The sequence below is a fragment of the Gavia stellata genome, chromosome Z (genome assembly GCF_030936135.1).
Source record: "Gavia stellata isolate bGavSte3 chromosome Z, bGavSte3.hap2, whole genome shotgun sequence".
Taxonomy (NCBI): domain Eukaryota; kingdom Metazoa; phylum Chordata; class Aves; order Gaviiformes; family Gaviidae; genus Gavia; species Gavia stellata.
Genome location: NC_082637.1, coordinates 78,482,710 through 78,510,006, shown reverse-complemented (window position 1 = coordinate 78,510,006; position 27,297 = coordinate 78,482,710). Strand labels below are relative to the sequence as shown.

The 27,297-nt window shown below is 42.5% G+C and overlaps 1 protein-coding gene across 1 annotated transcript in view; it reads right to left on the bottom strand.

Annotated features, from left to right (window-relative positions):
* Positions 1 to 2,106: 2,106 nt before the first annotated feature.
* Positions 2,107 to 27,297, bottom strand: part of SNX30 (sorting nexin family member 30) — a 46,408-nt gene continuing 21,217 nt past the window's right edge. Inside the window, exons 3-9 of the mRNA XM_059833687.1 lie at positions 21,304 to 21,414; positions 17,467 to 17,625; positions 14,937 to 15,132; positions 14,099 to 14,298; positions 9,232 to 9,318; positions 4,159 to 4,311; positions 2,107 to 2,320 (exon numbers count right to left, since the gene is read on the bottom strand). Of these exons, the coding sequence (XP_059689670.1) occupies positions 2,261 to 2,320; positions 4,159 to 4,311; positions 9,232 to 9,318; positions 14,099 to 14,298; positions 14,937 to 15,132; positions 17,467 to 17,625; positions 21,304 to 21,414 (966 nt within the window). The 3' untranslated portion in view covers positions 2,107 to 2,260. The remainder of the gene's footprint in view (positions 2,321 to 4,158; positions 4,312 to 9,231; positions 9,319 to 14,098; positions 14,299 to 14,936; positions 15,133 to 17,466; positions 17,626 to 21,303; positions 21,415 to 27,297) is intronic.

Here is a 27,297-nt window from a genome sequence, read left to right as displayed (position 1 = left end):
ATTCCCCAGAATCAACACCCACTTCAGTTTGACATAAAACTAAGAAGGAACACGACCTCAGTGTTGTAAAGCATCAGACAAAACCTACCCACCTGTAGGAAAAAAACCACCACCCTTTCTACTCAACTTGCACTAGTTTTTGATAAGGTGAAAGAGAAGACCGTCCAAATGTTAGTTCAAATTACATTTTGTTTGACTCCCAGTGATGTTGCAGAGTCAACTACAAAATTCCACTTCCCACACAGGAACCAGCTCAAAAAAAACATGTTGATCTCTGTTTGTGGGAAATAGGGAAGACTGTAACACTGAAGGTCAGACTGTTAGATGTTATGCATGTGCTTATTTTAGAAGGGAAAGATTGAGTGAAAACACTTGGTTACTGCTTCAACATGATCCCCTTAAGCACTTCCATTGCACAACAAGAGTAGTTTGTTGTTCTGGACCTAACAGCAACTTAAAGTAGAGTTCTTGTTTACACCAAATAAATGTATATTGATAAATTGTGAGACTAAAACAAAAAGCATAGTTTGTTTAGTGCCACAGAGCTGTCAATGGAGGCTGAGTCAAAAAGGAAGACCTCTGAAAACATGTTAAACCTGACTTTTGCACCCAGAGAGCATCATCTCATTAGCCTGACAGCTACCACATTGCTGCAATAACTCATCTTGACAGGTGCCATAAAGCCACCAGTCTGAGTAGGACGGCTTCAGGTATACTTGGTGTTTATGAAGGGATAAAGTCCAAACCAGACCGGTACCCAGTAGGTCATCACAGAAGTTGCACATATTCAATTACTGCTCAGATTCTTCACAAGACTGTTGCCAGAGATCCAAGTTTAGCAGTAAGTGCTCAGAGTTGTTTATTCCCCCAAATCCCAATATTACGAGATATTAGTCCCAAACCCCCTTACTTAGGATGGTTAAAAAGGATTTATCCGCATGCTGCTAAACCAAGACTCTGGGACCCTGGGAATCATGGCAGCATTCCTCAGGTCATTAACACCAAGCAGGCATTTACTTGAGGTTGGACTGCAAGAGAAAGGGGAAAAAAGGGACTTGCAGAAGCAGATATATTTCTAAAGACCAATAAAAACTACTAAGAAAATAGATCTGTACCAAAAGTACTCTTAAAAGACTTGCTGTGTGGTTCAGTAGAGACAGGTATGAACACTATGTGTACCTAATAGGTATCCATCTACCCCCACCGACCTGTTTAAGGCAAGTTTCACACACAATGATGCTTGGTGTAAGCAAGCATTTGACACTTTTTGGCTTTTGGCTGCTGCAAAAAAAAACATGGGGAGAGAAAGCAGTGTTCTGCCTTTACTACAGCAGGCACCTTAAGTGACCAAGTCCAAAGTGGCTCTAGTTCAGAAAAAAAAACCCCTTTTAAAGCATGGACCAAGAGACTTCTACCACGCAACTTCCAGAGCTAGCTTTAGAGAAAATACACTAAAGACTCAATACTTGCTTCCACCATTCCCATAAGCCTTGAAAAGCCACTGTACAACTCATTCCCGCAGCTAGGCTGATTTTGATCCCCAAGTCAGTCACAAGTACACTTCAGCCAACTGACATTACTTCATAATCACCAAGGTAAACAAAGATACTCAGTATGAACCAACAGCATGCCACACTCACAAAAACCACATTTCATGCTTGCATCACAGGCTATCTGCATGTGGTGTTGGTATTTTCTGTCTAGGACCAGCCCAACTCCCACACAGAAAAGTCTCCAGAAACCATTTTATCCAGAGGAAGCATATGGGCAGTAGCAAAACAGAAAATATTCATTTCCAGCCCTTCCCTGTCCATCCAAAAAAAGCAATAAGGATTGGTTAGGGAGTACTGTATCATAGGAATAATTATCTTTTTTTTTAAGCAAACAAAACAGAATGGTAATAAAGATGTCATTTGGCACCTTGCAGTAGAGTTTTATTTTCATCTTTTTAGTGTTTCACTCATCAGTTCCTTCCAGACTAGAGGTAATTTTTATCAAGATCCCCGTGCACTTTCACTATGAACCCCCAATCACTCCATAGGATGAAGAAGGAACCATTCAAGATAACTCAAAAAGATGAAACATACCCAGTTTAAACACAGAAAGTGAGGAAAAAAATTCAAATCGTTTTCAGAGCGTCTGTTCCAGCCTAAGCGCAGCTGGCATTTCAGTTAACTTGACAAAAGGAGTCCTTCATACAGTTCCAGTATGTCTAGCAGTACTGAGCACAGAAGTGCTAGACTGTCCATGAAGGTACTTCTCATTTGGTCTCTGGCTTGTCTTGCAATAGTGGTATAATCGACTCCCACGCCGTAAGGCACTGAAGAAAGAAAGGTTTAAAAAATGGATTGTACATCAGTTGTTGTAACTTTTGACCAACTCTTCCAGACCAACAGAATGCAAGTTCAAGAAAGGCTAGCCTTGTCTTTATAGATTATTACAGAAGGGGGGAAAAAACCCAGAATCTCAAACAGCAAGAAAGTGTTCAGAAAGAATAGCTGCTGTTTCCAAACACTGAAAACAAATTAAACATTTCCAAAGTCATCAGCTGGCCCAAGCCATTAAAAGTCATCATAATACCCAGGATTTCCAAATATCAAGCTAGATTCTTCTAAACTGAAGAACACCACAGGTTTCAGCTAGGCAGACAAACTGTTGCTAGTAGAAATTCACATCTTTGTGTTGTGACTGTGGGAGAGGTCTGATTTGGACACAATGGCAGCTATTATAGACCACCTCCAGCAAACTTCTTTGAAAAACCCACGCATTTAGGGAAGTAGTTCAGAGGCACAGTGTACTCCGGTACCTCTCTGGGACTTGACTCCACCACATGATGAAATAGTAGTACCCGGTATAGTAAAATAAAAGTGGAGTCTAACTTCTGGGTTCTTAGAAAGTCACTCCATGCTTTGGAGTTATTTCCCCAGACACATATACTTACTCCAGTCCTTGTGCTGAGTATCATTACTGTCTTTCAACCATGTACAACCCAGAAGTCAAACTGGACAAATATAGACTGTGGAATACATATTATTAAACACTGAGAATGGGAAAACTCATCACCAGCTCTTATATCCACAAGTCACTGTCAAGCACCTCCCTTCTAATCTTGCTGACTGTACTGCAGGTGAATAGAGCATTTCTAGTAGTGTATGCTGAAGCGATTAGACGCTTTCCTACCAAAAAGCCTCCTTGCTGCAGCTAAGAGCAAAACTAAGAGGTACAGGTTTAACTGTCAATTGCAGAGGCATTGCTGGATGTTCAGTGGAGTCTTTAATACCCCTGTCCACAGCAGTCTCAGAAGAGAGAAGAGACCAGGGTGAAGGAAGTGCTGTGTGCCTAGTTATGAATTACTGACAAGACAGACATTGGAAAAGGCAAAGGAAGTGCATATTAATATTACATGGAGAGGTAACCTAGGACAGCAAGAAGTTTGTAAAGTAGGTGTGGAAAAAAACAATAAGCAAGAAGATGAAGTATGTCACCATGCATAAGCCTAGCAGCGTTTAATATATCAACCACTGCATTGGGCAGCATTGTACTAGCATGAATGAAAAACAGATTGGCAGTGTATGCAGTTAAATGTCAAGGCCCTTTCTCAGGTACACATGCACCACTGAATAAGGGCAGAGGCACCTGGCTAGGTATTTCCAGGACTAGTATACAAGGGACAGAACCATGCACAAGGGGACAGAGATTAGAATACTTTATGCATACTAAGAGTAATCTATATATGGATCCATGGATGTACGTTAACCCATGTGGTTTGGTTCATAAAAGGCAGAACCAAGGGATTTTTCTAGTCTGGTAGTATTACTAGAACATGCAATTTTGGTCTTTTTCATCACCACTACGGCTGCTCAGTAATTTGTTCAATTCAAGAATGTAAGACACACAAACATCCAGGATGAAATGTTGTTACAGGGCTGCCTTGCAAAGGACTGCTAGTATCATGCAGATCACTTAAGCATGACCAGCAACTTAATAGATTACACTAAGCTGCTGACAAAAAGCAGCTGCCACAGCACTAGAGAACTGAGTTAGATGTCCAAGATTCTTTTCTTCAAGTCAGCGTGAAGATTTCCTGAAGAATTATCACCACCTCAGAGGAAAATTAACTACTATTACTCCTGCCAATGCTCCAGCAGTGCCACATACCTTCTCGTAGTACTGGATGTTTTTATCTGCCATCCCCATGAGTAGCTGCCTGAAGTCTTGTCTTTTGTTGTTCTGCCATCTCTCCATATCTGCTTTCAGGTCAGCATTGAAACACTCTACTCGGTCTTGACATTTCTCAACATCTGTGGGTACCTGCAGCAAAGGAAACGAAGACTGAAACTGTCACTGAGAATGCTAGACTGCTGATGTAGCTCAAACCTCACTGAGCAAAGCTACAGAGGAAAGGGTAAGTTAACAGTCCAGTAGTTACCCTGAAGAAATGCAGTTATGGCTGCAGGGAGAAAAGCCCCAATTCTGTATCAGCGAGGAGATGGGATTGCTTAATTTGTTCTCTGCTGTTTGAAGTGGTGGGCACTTGTGCTTGTCCATCTCCATGCCAGATATGGAGGCAGACTGAAGGAAGAGCTTGCTAGAGGCACATGAGGAGGAAAACACATTTGGTGTAAGTGCTGGGTGCCTAGGCTCAGTTCCTAGTTCTCAAACTGAGCAGCCTGACTACCGCTCCAGAGGAAGCTTTCTCTCCTCCTTCCCATTTACAGCCGCACTAGGCATTTCCCCGATTTACACTAGTGTGTATGAAACAACAAACATTTAGGTTTGTCCTAAGAGCTGGATAAGAGACCTCAGTGTTCTCTCTTGACCATAGTATATAAACAGCAGTGATCAGCTATGGCTGCAGAATAAAATCCCTACGCCTCTAGTTTCTAGCTTCCACTTTTAACCTTACAGGCTGCCAGAAAAAAAAAAATGTAAGTGCGAAGCACTGACAATCATCACTGGATTGGCTCATGGGCCTTTGGGCTCAACACTGGACATGTAATCACACATAAGCAATGGGAGAAATCTTGAAGGACAGCCTAGCCTAGGTAGAGATGTAAATGGATTATGACAGTAGTCACTGGCCCCAGGTAGATGCACTTTAGGCCAAAGAAGTTGGTGTTCTTTGCTTATGTTTTAACTAACATCACATATACCACCAGGCAACTACAGGAACAATTTACAACTGTCTCTTCAAGCATGAAAGCCACAAACACTTTTCTCTCCCTTCTCCTTGTGCTGCACGGTCCACACGGATGGGAAGCCTGTAAGGCCACGCAGACTAAGCCTATGACCTCAGAAGAGGAAACCCCTGAGCTCTAGCACCAATGCGAGAAGTCAGCTTCCACTCTGGAAGCTGCGACTTGCAAAGGCAAAAGGTGGAATGAAGAACATTTGCAGAAGTTTGTAGTGTAGCTACAAACTACAACTGTGGAGTTGTAGCTCCTCTCATACTTGATACTTTCAGGAATTTCCCTTTTTCTTTGAGGGATGTGAAGGAAGAGGATGAACAGACTACGTGAGAAGCTTTTCATGGGTAACAATATAGGAAGTTAGAGGTGTGCTACTTCCTTGCAGTCTGGCAAGGTACACGATTTAGGCAGAAAAGTATCAACTCTGGTTCTTCTCCAGGATGTGGGTTAGGGCCGATCACTGAAGTATTACATCAACTAATACTCAGAGACGGTCCTACATCTGTTCTCCAATAACGCTGTCTGAGACACAGGAAACACCTCCTTCATAGTCACGGGATTTGAGTACCCCTTTATTCACAGAACCGGATTTACACTACAGGCAACTTGGGGGTTCAGTGGCTGCACACTTCCCCCACCCTCTCTGAGAGCTATACTTCTGGCCACAGAATCCACTCTGCTACAACTTCAGATGTGAAGTTCCCTTCTAGGCTTCAGACAAGAACTACCAAGCCAGTAGCTGGAAGGTTTAGAAGATGCTCCCCTCAAGGCAAGTATGCCTTGCATCATATTTATAAGTACTCTGCTATCTCAGTGGGAAAGGCTAGGCTATCAAGAGAAAGAGTCACAAAGTCTGGAAGCAAAACCACGTAAGATTTCCCAATCCAGTTAAGTTAGTTTCTAAGCACTCACCAGCTTCCTGCTTCTTCTGCCAGGATCAGAAACCACAATGAAGCCGTAAAAGAAAAAAATCTGTTCTTTCTCACAGCCAGTTCTCCTGCAGGCCAGGCTGAGAGGACTGTATGAGTTTAGGGACAAGCCAGCAGTCAGCAAATGGGTCACGTATGCTCTAACTAAGGAATAACTGCAATGAACTCCAGCTAAGTCTCCACAGGCATCATGAAAGCAGTGTCTGCACATGCACCGGTCCTGTTCAGGAGTGTAAATACCTTTCCTTCCAAAACTGCAGCTTCCCAGAACAGAAGTTGCAACTCAGTAGCTGAAACAAAATTTTAAGTTAGTTAACAGCTTTTAAGCACTTTATATCTACTGAAAAGGTAATGAAGAGACATTCTAGTTCTAACATCAAATTTGGACATAAGTTGAAACATCAACACTGATGCTTTTATCTTCTTTTACTAGTGGAGATACTAAATATTAGCTAGCAACTAGGAACTGAGAAGAAAGATGATGAGACTTTGGGGGAAGTTGCTACTTTCTTACTGATGGCTGCTCTCAGCTACTTGGATAGCTCAAAAAACTCAACCCCAAAACCAAGTGACAACTGGCTTAAACTCCAATACACTCTAGAAGGGCCCATCACTATTTTAGCTGAGTCAATTGAAACTAAGAAGATACGTATATGCAGGCAAGAACTGAGCATAAAACTGTATATTCAGGAGTTTGGTCACCTCATGATATGATACGAAGTTCTGCATCTACATCTGTTGTTCTTCACATAATTCTTGAAGAGACCAGAGCGTAAGTATGCCTCCCATCTAGAATTTAGCGAGGTCAAGTGCAAATGGCATCACTTGCAGCATAAGCGTGTCCGCTTTTTTAGCATGTCCGCTTTTTTAAAACTCCTCTACAGCATCACTACACAGTAACAAATGGTCCTGAAGCACAACAAATCCAGCATTTAAAGTAATCTCTGTACATGATTATTTCTACCTTCCTAGCTCTCTGGAAACATATGTTACAAGCCTTTTTTTTCCCCTGTAAATACATATGGTCACCTGCTACTTCAGTTCTGCACTGCCATATTTACTGTTCCCATAGATCACCACACTGCAAAGCCTTGAGGCAGACAGAATAAAATTGATCAGAGGTGGACTTCATCTCACCAAAAGGAAACAATGCGTGCACTTCACTACGTGGTTTGGGTTACTGCAAAACCAGCTCCAGTGTGGCTCAGAAATGGCAAGAAGCACTCCACCACTGTACTTGTTAGAAACAGAAAGGCTGCAGACTCCGCACTAATACTGTTACACTACTGTTAAAAAACACCACACACGCTACGCTTTTGGTGTAAACTTCACCATTGTGAGCGGTATTTGCTGACAGACATTTACAGTAGCCCTACGAGCCTTCTGCATTTATAGGCCACCAAGTTCTAAGCTGATCACCCCAATGTGAGAACGACCTAATGACACCGATGGAGCTTGTGAAGCCAATCTGATTATGTGTACAGCAAGTACCAGAATGCACTCCAGTGGAAGACATTAACCAGTAATGATAGGCCCTCATTTCATGATTCAAAAGTAGGCCTTTTTTCCCCTTAAGGTTTGGGTTTCTTTTTTTTATTAACATAGTTTCTGCCAAATCAGCTAAATGTGCCAAAAGGAACACAAATGCTGTTCACTGCATAAGCCGGTTCATGACCCTCTTGTCTGCTTTTAGTTTCCAGCAAGTCACAGCCAGGAGACCTCAGTGACTGTAAGATGTGCTGTTAGCCACAGCTCTGAGCTACCAGCTCTTACAGATGAGGACATTCCGTCCAGGTGGAAAGGATCTGAAAACCGCAAGCTAATATTTTATGAACATGCAAGGAGTTCTATTAATTCTTTCAACTTCATCTTGTTAACGACACAAAAGACTTATGTTAGGAAAAAAGGTACAAGGAGTTGCCAAAAGATATGCTTATACTCTGGAGAAGAGGTGTAAGTATTCAAAAAATTCTTGGACAGCTATTTAAGTGCTATGCTTTACACAATAAGCCCACTGAGAGGCAAGATGCAAAAGCCTTTTAGTAGGTGAGAGATTAGCAAAGTTCCGCAGTTCCATTCCATCAAGATGTTGATAAAGTCAAAAGTCTAGAAACCTCAGCTGGCTTGCTGGATATGCTAGACTTAGCTCCCTCCATCCCACATACAACTTGCTAGAATACCTGCTCATACAAAGTCACACTGCGGAAGTAAGAGTACATACCACACCAGCCAGCAGTGGGTCAGGCAAAAGACCAAAACACAAGAGCACCACAAGATACCCAAGACACCACTATTTGTAGAGTCTGTGACAGACACAAGACCAGAAAAATACTGGTTTGCGTTTCTACACTCTGTCCTCTTCAGCTTCTCAGATTAAAAGACATTATGTGAACCTCCTGTAAGTCCTAATACTGGAAAGTCATCCAATAGCTATTAACACAAAGATGAAGAGGAACCAAAAAACCCCACGCAGAGGAAGGGAACAAAACCTGTTGTCATTGTTGGTTGAAGTGGCAGTGATTTAAGACAGGGCTCTTGCACATTGCTTCATGCAGAAAGCAGGTGGCAGCAGACACGCGCCAGTTTACAGCTTTGCTTGTGCATGCAGCCCAGCCAAAACCTGCTACCCAGTGACACCTGCTGCATCTGTTCAGCGTCACACAGAAGAGCTCCCTATCAGAAGGGGCAAAATATGGAGCCTTCCACAGTCAAAACAGGCGTCCTACAATACAGTTCAGCAGTGCCAGGGCTAGGACCTTAACTCAGCTAGCTGACATACCACTCATCACCAGGGACTGTTCTACCACTGCTTCAGTCCTTGTCACTAAACACTCCAACTGATTGCTGGATGTTGTTCAAGTGTTACACAGGTCAGAGCCATCCTGCTCTGAAAGGGGTGTATCAGCAGTACAGAAGCTGCTAGACAGGTTATATGTGTTTGTACCTAGGTCTTCATTTCACACCAGCTTGCCAACAACAAACTTCTCTTCTGCCAGAAATTGCTTATACTGCAAAGAAGCCACCAGACCCAGACAAAGCAAGCTGCTTCTCCATTCTTCTCAGGATGTAATGTAAGTCCAAGCTGTTTTTGTAGAGTAGTTTTAAGTGCTAACCTTTGGACGGTCTTCTTTTTTCAAGGCTACTGCTTCCAGTTTTGCTTCATACTCCGCTTGAACTTGGTCTCTCTTCTTCAACACATTCTATGGGCAAGAGAAAAGACAGTTGTGAGAGGGATCCTCTTGTTCCTTCCCTCCCCAGCCTGCAAAAAACTGCAAAGTGGTACAGCTTAAGTGCTAATTCAGTCCGAAGTCAGACTTTCAGACTTACTTTGTCCTATTTTACAGTATTTAGGGAGTAGCCTTTAAAAACAAAGAGTACTTGCTCTCCAGCAGCTGGCAGGGTCAGATAAAATACAACTTTTGGACAAGCTGGAGGCATGCAAGATAGAAGCTGTCATGTAACCATGAATATAACCCTAAGTAAATTCAATTCATCAGTTGACCTATTATTAGCATGAAAAGGGTATAAAACAAAGGCATCAAGTCTGTCAAGGACTAGTGCAAAGCTTTTGATATTCTCAAACAACGGACAGAAAACAGCATGGGCTAAGAGACAGGAAGGCCACCACAGAAGGTATTACATCTCCCTTTCCACTTGCAAAGACTCCTCAAAGTCCTTTATAGCAAGCTTGTTCTAACACAAAAACGTAACAAAGTAAGCTTTGCTTTTAGATCAGTTTGGGGGGTGTGGTTGTTGGTTTAATTAAAAAAATTAAAATTATGGAAAGCACAATTTACATGGAAAAACACTGAACTACCTGAGTGAGTTTCACAAGCAGTAAGCATTTTATTGACAGATTATTGTCAGAATAGAGAGCAAAAGATGCTATCTGTATCTTGCACTATATCCACAAACCAAGATCTCCACTAAGGTTATACTACGGTCTTACAGTTCAAAAACAACCACAGAAATTAGTCTTTTTAAGAATATGCTACTGAAAAATAAGCAGTACTTATGTATGTGCAAGAGCAGGCAACTTAGTTCTTCAGTCTTCACAAGGAAACAACTAGCAATTTTTTGTAACTCAGCTGATGCAAAAGTTATTATTAAAAATGCTCAGAGGGAAGTTGGCCAACACTCACTGCTGAGGCACCTGTAAATCTGAACTTCTCTTGAAGCAAACTTGGCCAGCTCATGCTTCGAGTCTTCCCTTCTGCCACCCAGAATGAATTGCCCCATTACGTCAAAAGGGGGTAACGAGTCATTTTAACAGTTTCAGACAAGGCTAGTAAAGCAGGACTAGTCATGTGCACTGCTGCCTACATAAATACCTGTTTAAAAGATTAGTTCTTGGAGCTCTAAAAGCCAGTCTAGCCAAGATCTGTTTCCTAATTAAAGATGTATAAACCCTGTATCTACTAACCATCATCTTCCCCCTCATCCCTCTTAAGCCAAGGGAAGGTCACCAGTGCAGTTGCCCTAGAGTAGAGATAGGAGACATTGCAATCGATGTTCTTACAAACCTCAGTGCATGATAAATAGGAATGGCACCCCATCCACAAAGTTGCTATTGGTTTAGGCCAAAAAAGAGGGCAAAACTGAGAAATTCACCTTCAACAGTTTACCCTCCCTTTTTTCCCCCCAAAGGAATGCAAGCAAGCATGCCATTGGTCACGTTTGCTTGAAAAACCACAACATTCCCATTCTTTTTGGAACCTAAGCAGCTATGTGGAATAGCCCTTAGTGATTGAGGTTACCAATGCAACAAAAGCCTGAGAGATTTAACGGGTATTTCTACTTTGTATTGGCTCTTGAACCTGAGCCAACTGAAGTTTCTTCTCAGAAAAAACAACCGCCTCCAGGAACTGCATTCAGCCTTTAGGAGCCTGGAGTTAGCGCAGTAAGCTGGATCTGCACCAGGAGCAACCAATGACTAACAGGTATCGGCAGACTAGATTCAAAGGGCAGGTGTCTTATTTCTCCTTAAGTGCTTGGGTCCATCCACTGTGGACCATTAACAATATGCTTCTGAACACAGCTTTAAGTACCCATTAATGGCTGACCTGTAAGTGATGAGAAAAATATTGCCTTCCCTTTCAACTTGCCCCATATGTGAAAGGAAGTGGTTCCTCTGGCACCTCCTGGCAATCTCTTCTCAGTTGTAGATCAACGCATTAATGCTTCAGCAGCTCCTCCAAAAAGCTCTGTACCAAGTATTCCCAGACTTACCACAGCCCATGCAATACTTCCACTAGCTAAAGCCTCACTTAGAGGAAAAAAAATTAAGAAATAAAAAAAAATTAAAAAAAAAATTTAAAAAGTTGGAAGAAACCAACACCAAACAAAACCACACACCACATTTCAGTTATCTGGGGACAGAACTACACCACTGGTCCCTGTACAAGCAAGACTTTGCTTGCTTTCAGTGAGGCAGGTCCTTCTCCATTTTGTATTTAGTTGAAACATCTCACCTTGGCCCGTATCTCAGAAGGAGCTTCAGGAGTTTGCCACCAGCCTCCATTCTCAAACTGCAACCCTATGCCATTTGTACACCACATAGCTTCCTACTATGACTAGGCCTCACAAAAGGATCCTTATTTACTGCTCGCCTTTATAGAAACAGTTAGCTATTCATGTAGTGCTTGCTTTAAACATGCATTAAAAGTAATGTCCAAGCACACAGCTGGGGATCGCATCATCTGATAAGCCCTTCTGGCAGTGTTACACATAGGGAGTTCATATAACATTTTAATATCAGCACTGAATTATGTAGAGTGGAGTTTGTCCTCTGCACTTGCCTCCCCGGGAACACCAGCGTACCGCAAAAAATGCGGTACCACGCGTTTGCTGACAAGGGCCTCACCACACCAGAGCTGCAGACATCATCTGGCTATCTCGTACATGGCCTGTGTTTTAGAAAGGTCTCTCTCAGACACTACCAGCACACATTTTAACTCATGCCCACAATGCCAGCCGCTCCCCTCTTCTGTAAATCTTTCAAACAAACCCCGAGATGGGGCTTCCCTGGAGTCAGCCAGTATTTGTTTCAACCAGAACTGCTGGGCTTTGCCTCCAGACGTGCAGTTCCTTAGGCTCTCCCCGCCCCAAGGTATAACAGTGCTCCTGAAGACGCTAAGGTGAACATTTATCTCTAAAACAGTGAAGATAACCTGGCAGTTCTTACTGAGGGACATTCACCTAGCTAGACATTGCTCTATGAATCAAGGTCCCATACCTATACCTGGGCTACAGTGCGCAACAGAAAGCTATCAAGGTTGCAATGAACTTCTAGTACCTAAAGGCTGACCTTCCATCAAGTACCCTGTCCAAAAAGCTGTGCTCTCAAAGACCAGAAAGTGGAGACTGCACTTAGCGTCTTTGCCATCATCTGACAAAATCCCTTTTAGAATGGGGCTGTTTCCAAGCTAACAGGTAGTCTGTCTGCAAGTCTTTAATGCCTCTCTCCCTGTGGTAAGTGGTGTCTAACTGCCTGAAGTACCTCTTCAGCTGAAGAAACCCTTGCTTTTTAGCTTAAAAATTTTTCCCCGCTACATTTGTGAAAAGCGCCTCTCCCAACTCAGCTTGCCACTTCAGGTGTCATCTTCATGGCATTTGTAGCATCAAAAGCCAGATGTTCTGGGCTAAAAGCTTTAACCATTAGCCTCATGCTCTTTTTATTTGTAAGTACACACACAACCCCACACCCAACCCCTTCCTACAGAATAAGGATAAGTCTGAACACCCTGAGTCAAGACTTCCAGCTAATGCTCAGGGTGTTCCAGCAATACTTGGGTGTTAATAGTCCTGTAAAGAAAATGCAGTTCATTTATGCTGGGGTCAATACCATGACTACGAAAGCTAAGAGTATACTCTGAGAATTAGTGTAAAGCCTTCTGCAAGCATACTTCAGCCAGGCAAGACAGGAGCCATACAACCAGCTATTTGAAGCTGGGAAAAGAAATCTGCAAGTAAGTGTTTCAATTCTGTTTGAGAAGTACAGGATGACTAAGATTAAGGTGGAGAAGGACTACCATGTTCAGACCGTAGGTTTACAACAGGCTATTAGATCTTTAAAGGACTGCATATCATAGCCTTGTAACGGTTGTTCCAAGTGGAAAGTACTCAGAAGGAATTTGTCTGTTAGTGCCCTATAGAGGGACTGCTATTACATACTGTACCAGGGGCATGTGGTAAGCATGTAGTGAAAAGCCCTCACAGATGAACTAGAGTCCTTGGTTTCATTTTTCAGTGCAGTTAACTCAGTAATTCTTTTCCCCATCCAAGGGACTGACCACCAATGCTCCTTAACTTCAAGAGAATAAAAACTGCATTGAAGTAGCTTTTATTACTTCCACATAAGCAGTAAAATATCAAGTTCTTAGATTAAGAGTCACAGAACAACATCTTTCAGCAGTTACTTGGTATGAAGAACTTCACAGAACTTTACAACAGACACATCCTGCCAAGGGTATGGGGCTGAGAGAGGAAGCAGTGTCTGTCATTTGGACACGTGGTTCTAAAAGGAGCCACCAAATCCTGCCACATGCAAGTGATAGAAGCTGCTAATGCTACCTTTTCTGCAGGGCCAGACACTGACCCAGTAGTGGAGAGCTGAGCCATGACTGACTTTCTAACAATTCAAAGAGAAGACTCTAGGCAGCCACAGGATGTCTCCTATAGAGTACCACCTGCTACTCCGATGAAGAAGCAACTCTTCAAGACTTTGTGTGCACCCTCGCATTACTGGCCTTAGCCTGACCGAATAGCAGAGCAGACAGATAATGCTACCCATGCAATACCCTGCTATTAAACATAACTAGTTTCATTTTGATTATGAAAACATCCTCCTACTTAATGTATTATTTACTTTCCCACTCTTCCCACCACCAACCCTTCTCGCTGTTAAAAAGAATGAACTTGCTGATATACCCTTCCATGCAAACACAATGACAGCATCTTCTGCCACAGGGCTCTCCTTACCTTCATTGACTCTGAGTACAATATATATTCCCTAAGCACAGGCAGGAAGTCTTCTGTCATGTCTTCACTGAGTTCTTCAAGAGCTGTGCAGCAGTTCCCAATACAGGCAGACGCCCCTTCCAGTGGCCCTGACAGCTCAACCTCCAGCCCTCCCCAGGTTGAATAAACAGGTCCATATTCTCGTAGTTCCACCAAGTATTCTACAAGAGGCAGATGGAAAGGTAGATTAACAGAACAAGAGCGAGACACAAGGATCTGCAAACACTCACAAACAGGAGAAACTATGCACCAAGCTTGGCAAACATTAACTCCCCCAGGAATCAAGTCTTATGTTGCATTAGCATCTTCAGACAGAGCTCTATGGCTGCACAGGTGACAGGTCCAAGTTGCTTCCTGCTTAACTGACCGTTACTACAAGCTTCCCATACAAAGACACTTGCATCTGTGCAGTAGTAGAGGTAATTTTTTTTTAAACATACGTAAAACTTGGAGACTTGCTAAGACAGGTCTGTAAAGGTTATCTTCATCTAGGAATTCCACCTCTACTCCTCCAGATGGAATCTACAGGTTTCTCCCTCACCCAAAAGTCATTCCAAAAGTTGGTTGGTATAACAAGAAGAATGACTTTAAAAAGATGTTTGGAGAGTTAAGCTAAGATAAGATACTGTGTTAGGCTTTGGGCCCGTATTAAATCTGCAAAGGCATTAGATTTCGCTCTGTGGGTGGCTCATTACAGGCCAGAATCATTGATGCAAGCTGTCTTGGTCATGCCATCAACCAGAACAAGATACAGAGCACTCAGACTGAAGTATTATGATAGAGCACCTTGTGTCCTTACCCAACTGTTCCTTGATAATCCGTTGTGCTATTCTGTCAATGGTACCAAGCTTTAGAGAGAATGTGTCTAGATACTCCCCAATGGCTGCAAACTCCAGTGGCCGACTTCTTAATTTGTAGCCTCCTGTGACATATTTGACAGACTCCCCCATCTTTGACAGCAATGCCATTCCTTGCTTTTTGTAGGCATTAAGATCCTAGAAAGTTAAAAAAAACAGTTTAGAAATATTTCACTTGCATGTTGGAAAATTAATACAACGAAGGATACTTTCCAGTCAGGATCAAATCTTGTAAAGGCTACATGCGACGTGCAGCTTTGGACAAAACCTTACTTCATACAAGTTGTACAGCTGAGCACAGTTTCAAGACCTCCTCTAGATGGAGACAAGCTATCCAGGAGAATGGTATGAAGTACACTACAAATGAGTAAGTGGTGCACCTTTGCACATGGCCAGACTTTCCCATGCTCCTGTACTGTCACCACAGCCCTGTTTCCACCAATCCTGTTCATGCCATTCATCCACACATACTTTTAAGTCATAGCCCACAATACCAGTATTATGCGAAGGCACTAGCTGGCTCTAATGACCTAGAGCTACATATTGCATGCCTATTTGGTCAGCAGCCTCCTCACACCAGTTGTTTGGTCAGATAGGAAGCAGGGGAAGACTCTACACAGAAAAAGCACAGCATGGGGAGACTAGCACAGCTTCTCTGCAAGACAGACTGCAGCTCAGGCTGGGTCAGATGTAGCTGTGTTGCCTGCACAGAAAGCTTAAACTTCCTTGTCAGCGCTTTACACGTTTGCATAAATCAACATTCAGACAACCTATGTTACAAGGTTGTTTACCTACAATCTTCAGAGGATTTCACCTTGACAGCACATCAGAAAAAAACGGTTTTAGTTAGGCAAAACACCACCCATTTAGCATTTTACTCCTTCCAGCAGGGGTCACTATGCAACACCTCAAAACAAGCTTAACAGCTATAACTAGGTTATCCTATGCAGCCTGAGGAAGAGGTGTTTCCAAACCAAGCAGAGCTGTAAAGGTCAAGAATCAAGACGTGGTATTACAGACTAGACTAAAAGCTTAGTGTTCTTTCAAAAAACACAACAGCCATCTTCAAAACATGTACTATGGCATTTTTTCCAAGTACTTATGTGTAAGTCAAACGCAAGTCTGATTAAGGGAACCTGACATCTTAGCAGCTACTATACTTTTTAATTATGTTTGCGTTCAAATGCAGCAGTACCTTGACTCTTGCCTTCCACCTGTCCGAAGCACAACCTGCAAGCAGGCATCAGAAAAAGACCCTTTAACTCAAAATTATTCACGCACTCTCTCAAACATCCTGGTGTGTCACTGGTCCAAACAGGGAACTTGAAGAAAGGTTCGTTTCTCTTTTTCAACCATGAGGTAGTCTCATGACTTCCTGCAGTAACTAAGTTCTGAAGTCCTAGCACACTGTAGTGACACCTCACTGCTGCAATACAGCAAGCTCCAACACTACAGACAGCCAGAAGAACATGTCTCCTCCTCCCTCAGTCTCCCTGGATGCTCTGTATTCTCAATGCAAGCCCTGCCCTGGGCTGAGGATAAAGACCTTACCATTCTTTTTACAGGGGTGGAAGATGACGACAAAGCAGCTAAGAAAGTTGCATCATGCTTTGACAACTGAAAAGCAGAACAAGCACCTATCAAGGTGCCAAACAAATTCTGCATTTCTGGCTTGTTTCAGCAGTTAAGTTCACCATGGAGGGGAAATAAAAGGGAACTGGAGATTGAGTCTCACATTACCAGCAAGCAGAGCACGAGCCTGAAGTGAGCTCAAATTGTGTCACATTTGAGTGAGCTAGTGTGATGTGACATTGGAAAGACATACTTTTACAGCTTTCCTCACTGATCAGGTCAAACCCAAGCATGACTGTAGGTCCTTCCAGTCTTATTTAAAATGCAGTTCAAAAGACAGCCAAAGAAAATTGCACCATTGCTGTATAAGTCACATAGAAGATCAGCATGAAGTTGTTGACTGAGAACAAACAAGAATGAGGTCTTCATGCTTAGTTTTGAGGGCAACAAGTGCAAGCAGTATAGAAGGCACAGACAAGAAAAAAGTCAAGAAATTTGCAAGCTTTTGTGCAAGAGAGATCTCTCCTCCTCCCCCACTTCCCTCCTCCCCAGAAGAGGATTTTACAAAGTCTACAATTTTCTAAATTCTGAACCTCTCTTGCATCAGAGGAGTATCTTCTAGACACATGGATACAAAACAAGCAGGTCTGGAGAACTGAATTTGTAAATCTGCAGACTACCCCTCCCTTCAAGCAAAGGGAACCCCTATGGTCATCACACACAGGGGTCTGTCCCACACAACATTCAGGGTCCCCAACAACTCCCTCCTATTTTAGGGGAAGTTCTGACCTGCACATGTAGTTTTATTAATGCCTTTTTACCTTCATTTCAAAAGAGACTGCAAATGTGCCTATTCTGTTGTCCCTGTGAATGACTTGACTTTGGAAATTACTGGCTTACCTTGGCTGTGAGAAACACGTTGAAGTGCTCATTAAAAGAAAGCACCGGGTGATCAGTTATTCTCTTCAAGAACTTGTCTAATGCCTTCCTCCTTGTCTCCACAAACTCTTCAGAAAAGCGATCAACAACGCCCTTCACCACAAATTTCTCAGGAAGAGGCTGTCATAGAAAAACAAAATGCACAAGATTCAAAAGACCAAAAACTTGCTTCTGCTCTTTGGAAACATAAAAAGCAATCAAACTCCAGTCTTAACAGGAACTGAAGTGTTATGCTTGCTAACAGGAACCATACATCAGATGGGATGCAAGCCCTGCTCTGAATTACCCTTTAGCCGGTCTGGCCTCATGCTAGCAATTCTACCGAGTGGCTTCAGCTGAAAGCCACACCAGTAAAGCCCAGACAGTACTCAAACTAAGTACTTCTAGCATAGCTTAGGGTGTTCCCCCTACTGCTACCCATGTTCAAGCTCCAACTCTAAAGAAGATGCCAGCAGAACTGCACACTATTCACTATAGCAATGCACATACACACACACCCCGATGTTGAAGCAAGGCTGCTCAGTACAAGGAAACTCAGAAAATTTAACAATTCTACTTACTCTTTCCTTCCCCATTCTGAACAATTTAGGGCTCCTGGACAGGGCCCTTCTGTGGAAAGGCGGATAGTATTAGTGATACCACCACACTAAGCAAAGACACATGAGCAGGCTTGACACAGCAAATGGTCAAGTAGTCAAGGCTGAAGCCTTCCTGAAGCACTTGCACACTCAGTCATCTATCATACCTATCACTCCTGAGCATGTTTGTGTAAGTGACAAAGGTCTGCCAACATACCTACTCTTTCATCGTACTCCTATTTCAACTCCACCAGTTCATGTCTACAGTTCAGCTTAACACATAAACCCAAGTCTGCCTCCAGACTTGCTAGTTCTGCCGTCCCTCCTATTACACTTAGACTCCAGACTTCAAAGTACCGCTTCAGATGGAAGACAACTCTTTAAGCTTCAGCATGGTTAGTCTCAGCTGTACCACTACATCTGCTTTTCTTCTCTCAGGACAGCATGGACTCTAAGATTAATAGCAGTCTTTAAATTGTGCTTTACATTTTATTGTGTCCAGAATAGTCCACCCAGACAGATAGTCTGCTTACTCTTAGGCTAGCAATGACAGCCATTTTCATCCAATTCAGGAATCTGGATTCTCCTCTGCAAAGAGTCTTTGTTATCTGAAATCTGCGACAGAAGTAATTCAAAGAAAAAAAAATTGTGTGTGCATACGCCCTTCCCACCATACCCTAGCTGATGGGGGATGTACATGAAGATTGTACCTCCTAAAAAAGACCAGCCAGCGTGACTTAGCTGCAACACAGCTACATTTTGACCACTACATTTAGTTCTTGTAATTTAAGACTTATTATGCTTAGCATTCAGATCAGTCATTCTAGTTAAACCACTGTAAAGTACACTCTAATTAGAGACTTCTTCAGAAGAATAATGCATAGTACAGTAGTCTTCAGGGAGGATGAAACTCTTTTCCCTTGTTTTGTAAACTTTAGCTGGGACTCTATACTTTAGGAAGTCCCTACCTCAGCACCATACGCAGGAGGAAAAGGACAAGCTGGAACACTAGTTTAAAGAACCCTAGTTCAATCAAACAGATGCAAACCGGCACTGAATAATCACTAAAGTTTGAGCATTTGAGACTCTCAGAAGGATACACCTCTATTACAGAGACTTCTGCCATTTAACCAGGTTTTAGCTATAGCAGGAGTTATAGTCCTTTACATTTTAGGCCTTTGGAGGTGCATCCCAAGTAGTCAGTACACACAGCTAGCAACTGATACCCTGCTTTAACTGTGTGTTACTTATCTACAGTATAGTCTTCCATCTTAATAGTCTACTTTTCCCTGCTGTGATATGTAAGCAGAGTTCACTGCAGCCAGAAATGGCTTCAAGTATCCAAACATCACCATCCAAAGACAAGATCCTTGGCCATGTTAGGCTTGTCTTTCTATTCTAGAGGCAGATCTGAGAGCATTTTTACTGTTGTTTGAAAGAACAGATTAAAATGTCTCACATCACTTTAAAAAAGTAAAAATCAGTAACCAGAGAGGTGAAAAGGAACCCATATTCAGTTTAGTTTGTGCTCTTAAGTGTAGGCTATCATGACTCGCTGCACCAAGAAAACACATCATTTGTTACAGGAAGATTTTAGGCAGAGTCACTATACCGAGATTAGGAAGACAACCCCCTTTTGGTATTTTGTTAGACAGAAGGCCTCCAGGGATTGCAGTATCTCCAGTGACAAAAACAGATACTCTTAGATTGGCTTGAAACATCCTTTCAGAATATAGTAGAGTCACAGTGCACCTGAAGCCGCCTTTAGGTTCTATTCCCCATCTGCTTCTAGGCAATAAACACAAAGCATTCAGCAAGCTCCCTGCAATACCACTGCATGGAGGAGATTAATAGGAAATTCCGTAACTGCTAACTTGGGCACAGACAGATAAAAGAGGGCAGTGCATCCTTATGCTTCCAGATTTTCTGGAAGAGAGGCATTTAAGAGATTGCCTTGTTCTGCAGCTGGTTTCATGTCCAGTATTAGAGCTACTTGTGCCAAATATGCCATTCTGTGTGCAACGAATTCCAGGTCACAGCAAAGCAGCTTGATTCCCTGGCTGTGACTCACCTTCTGCTACTGGACTATTATTTATTGCCTTGCAGCCTTCAGGCAGGACTGGCAGCCTGTTAGTACACTCAAGAATCTGTAGAAACTTAACCTCGATAGTTCCAGCAGTTGAGAGAACAGGGAGGGAGAAAAGAGGGTCTGGGCAGCTAACACATTAATCTCATATCTCCACCTTAGGCCAGCAAGCTCACTCTCTCTCTTCTCCCTACCTCTCAGTAAACATATTTCCTGCCAGTTAGTGGTGTCACATGATTTTGTGAAGTATTTCTTATCTTTGAGAGACTGAGCTATTATTCCACTTAGAGGCAAGTCCCAGAGAAATTAAGGACTTAAATAGCTCACTACCATGGGGCAGCCTAACAATGCTTCTCACATAGCCTAGTCCTTGCTGAGGGAGGGACAGCAGAGAAACTTCCCCCCCACCCCAGATGGACAAGCTGATATGCAAGCAGTGTTGCTATTCCCTGACAATTCACCTCCTGTAGGCCTTCCTGAATTTCTTTGTTCAAAAGAGCTGATGGTGGTGATCTCACAGGCTCCCTACCTTTTCACATCTTCTGCAGCATGAAGAACAGACTGCTGAAGATCAGTATCAACTTTTTTATATCACGTAAGGTGGTCAGACTCCCAGCTTCAACAACAAGAAGGGGTGCAGTAGTTTAGCTAATCTCATTAGCTAAACTTCTGCTTACTGAAGGTATGCAAGAGCTACCAAGACAGAGGCCAAAATTTGTAAGTCTGTGCTATTAAATGTTAGCACAAATAGTTTTAAAATACTGTCTTTAAAACCAGCTCAAAAGGCTGTCTTGAAAACTGACTGAGACTATGACTTGAAGTACCTGTGTGGCTTTTCGTAAGTCTCAGATACTTGGAAATCTAGATGTAATAATCGAGCAAACAGATGAAGCCACAACGAATGTAGTCACCGTGCATATTGCCCTACAGGAGGCTGCCAAAGCTCATGTCTCAGGTGTGCCACCCAAGACAAGTCTGAGCTTCATAAGCAGTCAAGAATGGGAAGCTCTTCCCACTCCACTAGAAGAGAATTAAGTACTGTATTTAAATCTAAAGAGACACATCACCAAAATATCACTCTTGGAAGACAGATACAGAACCATCCTTCATAGCAGATTCTTGCATACTACCTACGGGAATGAGATGCGTTGGCTGAGACTCTTCCAGCTTGTTTTTCAACCAGTCGAAGTCTTGGTACCGCCGGCGGACAGAATACTCTGGCAAATCAAACTCTGCTCGCGTGGTCTGGAAAAGAAGAACAGGATATGCTTAGTGTGCACCGAAACCTCTCACTTCAGAGCTTAGCAGCAAATGAAGTACAGCCATCACTGGCAAGAGTGAGGCCAGACAAGCCTTGCACAGGGACTCCATACCCAAAATGGTGTTTGCAGCCAGCATGAGAGAAGGATCTTCTGGCCTTTCAAGCAGTGAGAAAGCCAGCAATAAGAGAAATGATTACTTGGAGCTGATGTGCTCTTAAGATCTGTTCGTACTTCATTATATGTTCTGCTCAGATAAACTTTATGGGAGGAGTCTGTGGAGAGGACAGTACTGTGCACCATGTTAATCTCTTGGCAGTTACAAGTTTGTGGGGAATGCTGTACGAAATCTTCATTCCAAGGACAAGACTATTTTAGCCATCGAGAATTAAAAGCAAAGATATTTAATGACTTGTTTATTCTATGTGGTGCATTAACCATGAGTGAAAAAATGTTTCACCGCTGCCCCATATTCCAGAAGTGAGAGGCTCATTACACTCCTTCAAGGCTAAAAAGATTAGAACATAAGCCATTGCTAGGTTTGCTAAAGGACTGTTTTTCTTGATTTCTGAGAGGAAGAAACAAGTTTGTTTACATTAAGTTCGTGTACGCCTGATCAGAGATATCAGTACATTAAGTTAAATCTTCAAAGTTTTCATTCTTTAGGGAAAGGAGTTAAACTTGCCATTACAAGTTTGACACAGAAGGAAGCATGCAGAGAAACTGCTGGCAAATGTTTTATCCAGTCCTCAAACAGTCTATAGCCTGGAAAGCTGACTGCATGGGGCTGCTTGCACAGCACATACTGCAGCTGTCTATAAGCAGTAATGAAACTGTGTACCAACTAGAAGTCTCTGCTGAAGAGCCTGGTATTGCAGTAGCCCTGATTGGAAGGTAGACAGCCCTTATCATTATGTCCCACTCAAAAGCACAGCTCACAGAGAAGCCTAGAGAGCTATACTTAGTTATTTGCAGCATCAAGACCATCTTGCAATGAAGGTGATGCTCCAGTGCCAGCACACGACGTGTCTGCAGCTAGACAAAATCACTGCATTCTGGGGAACGCACCAGCTCGCCTAGCTTTGAACCGACACTGAGTCCAGCACTAGGTTGCTTTGCTACTGCTAGCCACTACAACCACCTGCCAAATTCCAGCAGAGATTTTGTATTTACTTCCAGACTGAGAGCAACTGCTACATATTTGGAGAGAACCAAGTAGCTGCCCTTAAATGCAATCCACCTCTTCACTTGCTCTCTGGATGACTCCAACTATTCAGTTACTGCACGTTACTCCCACCAATCCCCACTGGGGATCCTGTGAAAGTTGTATGCCAGAAATCTCTTTCTAGGGGGAATCCAACAGCCTTAACATACTATCAACAGAACAGTAGCTCTAGTATACTATAAACAGCATGCTGATATGATATTACCTAGGAAAGTGTGTGGTTTTCTAGAAAAGGAAGGCACAGAGAGACAGGAAGAAATCAAACTCATCTCCTCCTCCCTTTGACCTGCTAGCTATAGTAAGAGTTATACACATTAGTTCATGGAGTACTGTAATGAATGCTCACCAATGGAGCAGTTGTGTTTGTAGATGAGGCACTACCAAGACCTAGATACTCATTGCAGATTTGGGCTTTACTCAGCTACACGTCAGAGTAACACCAGCTTATTTAACATGTTAGCGTGCTATTCTATAAATTAAACTTCTGAGACTTCAAATGAACCATTTTCACTTGTTTTGAGTAAGAGACTGAACAGTGTTATGCTAGAACAAGATAATTCATGCACATGTAGACAGCCCTCATCAACCAGTGGTGCCGACCACTTTGTTCTGTTAATAGGGCAGTTATACCTCAGCCTTGCAGGAGATGACCTGAAATTAAAAAAAAAGTAATGTTTTAGTAGTAGAGAGAGCTTTTGTGAACTGGCTTTCACTGGGAAAAGGCCTCTTAAAAGACATCAGACAGTGAGTGAATGAGAGTAATCACGATTTATACACACAACAGCGTCTTAGCCTGTAGTATGAGGGTGAAGGTGAAGTCTCCCATCTGTTAGTGCTGAGAACCTTATTAACGAGTATTCTGCTAAAAGTTAAGGAAAACTGTGTAGGTACTATTTAGTCTCGAAGTAGGAAAGCAGGATAAGCCCTAGTGCACAAACTTTACATTAGTTACCATTCTTTCCTAGCAAACTGCTCCTGGTGCCTTTACATCACAAGCAGACTTTCAAAGTTTTCCATATATCAGGTTCCATCCCTCAGAGGCAGGCAGATGAAAATACATCATAAACATCAGCATTTCGGTGTTTGCTGTATGGGCTGTCAAATCTAGACAGCAAATAAGCTTTTCAAAGACTATTTGGACAGAACATAAGGGTCCTTCAAGGTTTTATCCACACCTCACTAACACTTAAAGAATTTGGATCTCAGATCAAACTATTCATTAGCTTAGCAGAAGTTATTTTTTCCAGACTGCACACAAAAGAGAAGACCATCTTGCCATGGTCCAGGGACAGGAAGTGAAATGTCTGTGTTTTTGACACAGTTGAATTCCTCCTGCTTTCTTAGTAGGATCCAAAAATCTCATCTTGCAAGGACACGTGTCTCTCCCAAAGGAAGCTGAGAAACTTATGTGGCAGATCTCAACCTCCCGAAAAGTAATGGGCAAGACATTTCCAGGGATTTATTGAAGGCTCCAGCAGAGTTCCACTAAGTCAGCACTGCAGTATTCTGGGCTCAGTTTTACTTGCTGGAAAGCAGGCAGGGTTACAGACACTTTTACCTCAGTTGTTGGAATAGTTTTGACTTGAGGCAATACTAAGGCAATCATGAAGTCTTTGTCTTGTGTAAGATTCTTGTCTTTCTTGAAAGGAGTTAGCAGCCAAACCTAAAGCTAGCCTGTGATGAATGTGTGGAAGTATTTTTGTACCCTAGTTTTAGTCTCTTACCTGGTACACCTGACTGTGGATTCTCCTCCATGTTACTACTTACGTTTGGGGCAAAATCTTCAACTAGAAAAAGAGGAGAATGGCAGAGGCGGGGAAGGGAGCAAGGTTGGTGTTCTTAGCAGTTCATAGTTTCCTGTTTGAAAAAGAGATCATAGCACTTATACCTGCTCCTCTCTAGGGATCAAGCTGTTTCATATGCTCAGGTAATCTACCCGATACATGCACTGGAAGCAGGATGAAAAGGACACGAAAAAGAAAACAAGACCTCCATTTCAGTATTGACTGATTTGAAAGCATCCCCCTTGAAGCCTGCAGAGCAACTGCATGACTGAGGAATGGCACACAGCTGTTCAGACCTCCATGAGAAATGGCACAGAAGAAGGCCTTGCTGTCCTAGAAAGCACAACAAAAGTGAAATTAGAAGCACACTTACTTAGGTTTCCCTCTGGAAAGATGATTACCTAACATAAGGGTAAACTTTGTTTTCCCCCTCCCTCCTCAGGAAGAGCTGCTTGATAAAATCCCTCCAGAGTGCACATCAGTCTATCTGAAGAGCACAAAGGTATATCATCAAAACACCCAAGACACTTCAATCATCACAGCCAATACCAATTAAGTTCCAGCACAAGTTTCACCTGTCTTCTTGGTTTCACTAGCCTCCCTGTATAAGAAAGCTGCTGTTAGCAGGAAGAAAACAGGGAATGAAAGACTCAAGAGAGCCATGTCTGAATCACTGTCCCCATTATTTTGGGGATTCCCATTATGTTCTTTAAATGCATTCATCCAGAAGACAGGCTGGGGAATGCTACCTGGCTCTTATTAGGAAGCTGGGAAATCAGGGGCATAGGCAAGCTCTAAGCTTTCTTCTCAGCTTCCCTGCAAGCCATTGTTTGGGACCAAATATTGTGGACCCTTCCTCAGCTGCCACCACCACCTGCTGACAAAGGTATCAGTAGATGAGAAGTCTGGGGCATACTGCAAGACTTCTCTTTTTTGCTCTTACAATGAAGGACCTTTCAAAAGAAAGAAAAAAACACACAACACAAAAGCAAGACTGTGGTCAGGTTACAATCTTCCCTACAGCGGTGCCCCATCACAGCCACAAGCGCACATTACAGCACTAGCAACTACATTCCCCTCTTTCACCTAGTGATGATGGTTTTCACAGCAAGGAAGTCTTCAGCATAACTCATTCTAGGACCTATGTTTATCCAAACCTTCGAGGTTCCAGTACCATTCTTCAGTGGAGAAAGAAAAAAGCAGCCATCCCTGCCTCCTCATTCAGAGCCATCATAGAGACCCGTTCAGTCCTTTACAGGTCTCAAACCCCTCTCATGCAAGCGTGCAAGGGAGGTGGTGGGAAGGTATGGCCTTACACTGATGACAGGAGCAAGGTCTGCTGTAGAACTTTGACCTACAACCTGGAGGTGCAAACATCAACACTCATCCTCATCACTGTCTAGGGATTATTCCCGTGCAGCTTTTCTACCAATGCTTAATTACTGCTTTCAGCTACAATGGCTGATTGGGCAATTAGCTTGGCATCAGAGAGGCCCTGTTTGTATGGCAAGAATGAGTCAGACCATTAATACTGCTACTCTTCCAAACAGTCTTTTTTTAAACAATGGTAGAGAGTGCTGGAGGTGCTGATCCTAGAGGTTAGCCAGAAGTTTACAAGAATAATAAACATGAAGAGGTGAGGCTTTCATGGTGATTGATAAGAACAAATTATGCACTGTTTCACAATAGTATTGTAATGGCATGATATAGCAGATTTATGTGCTACAGTGAGATCCCAAATAAAACAAGTATTAACAGACAGGTAGGCAGATACACAAAATCAGAAGTACAGGATGAGTTTTTTAAATTTAAAAAAGACACTCCTGGGTAATACACCTGATCTAAATATGGTAAATACATTACCCACGTTCCAGAGTTCTGCTTTAAGAAGGAAAGGAACCCTTGTATGAACACAGGTTCCAAGCAGAGGAACATTATTAGGGTGCCACTGCATAGAGATGTTTTATCTTGACAGAATAGTCGGGTCTTGGTTTAAGGGAGAAACAACTTTGGCCAATTTTAGCCATTTGCCTGTGGAAAGTTGCGTCGCATTTTGTGCTTCTTGTTCCTTCTGACCACGTAACAGCTGAAGGCTAAGTTGCTCCAAGTAGAAAAAAAGTTTCCTACAATACTTCTTAGCATTTTCTAGTAGTTAAGATACAGCATTTATTGCAAGATTAAGACTCTTAGAGCAACAAAGAATGACAGGCCTACATTAAGCGTGCAGTAAGAGGTAGCTACTATTTTAGAGAAACCACATTTTCTCCTGTGCAGCCTGAAAGTGGAACTTTGGAATAGACATTTTGAGTAAAAGTTATCTGTGGCCTGTAAAGGCTTCCTTATCTCAAAGAAAAATATTCTCTCCAGTATATAGTGCCATCTAAGTAGGCCAGAGGAATGTTAATCTTTTCAGACAAGTGGATCAAGTATATTCCTAGTGAAGTTAGTGAACACTTTCTGCCTTAGGTAACTACAAGTGCCCAAAACAGATGTCAACATCACCTAGGAGCTGATGCAACTGAGAATGAGGTAGTTAACAGAAATCAACATTCCAGTTGTGAGTGCAGTAGACTTTTCAGATCAGTTTTCCTATCAGTGTCGTTAGATTGCATTAATGATTGAACTACAACACATGCTGAAAAAAAATCTCATTCTTAGGCTACTTAGCTTTAGCAGCAGCTATACAGCCTTCTGTACCAACAGCTGCATGGAAGCTAGTTTACAGATGAGGATCAAGATTATGATGATCTGATAGTGGCTGATAGAGGAAGTGTGGTAAACACTTAAAGCAACAAGCTTAAAGCATTTCAGAAAAGGATAGATTCAAAATGTGATATGATTAACAGTGGATCAACAACAA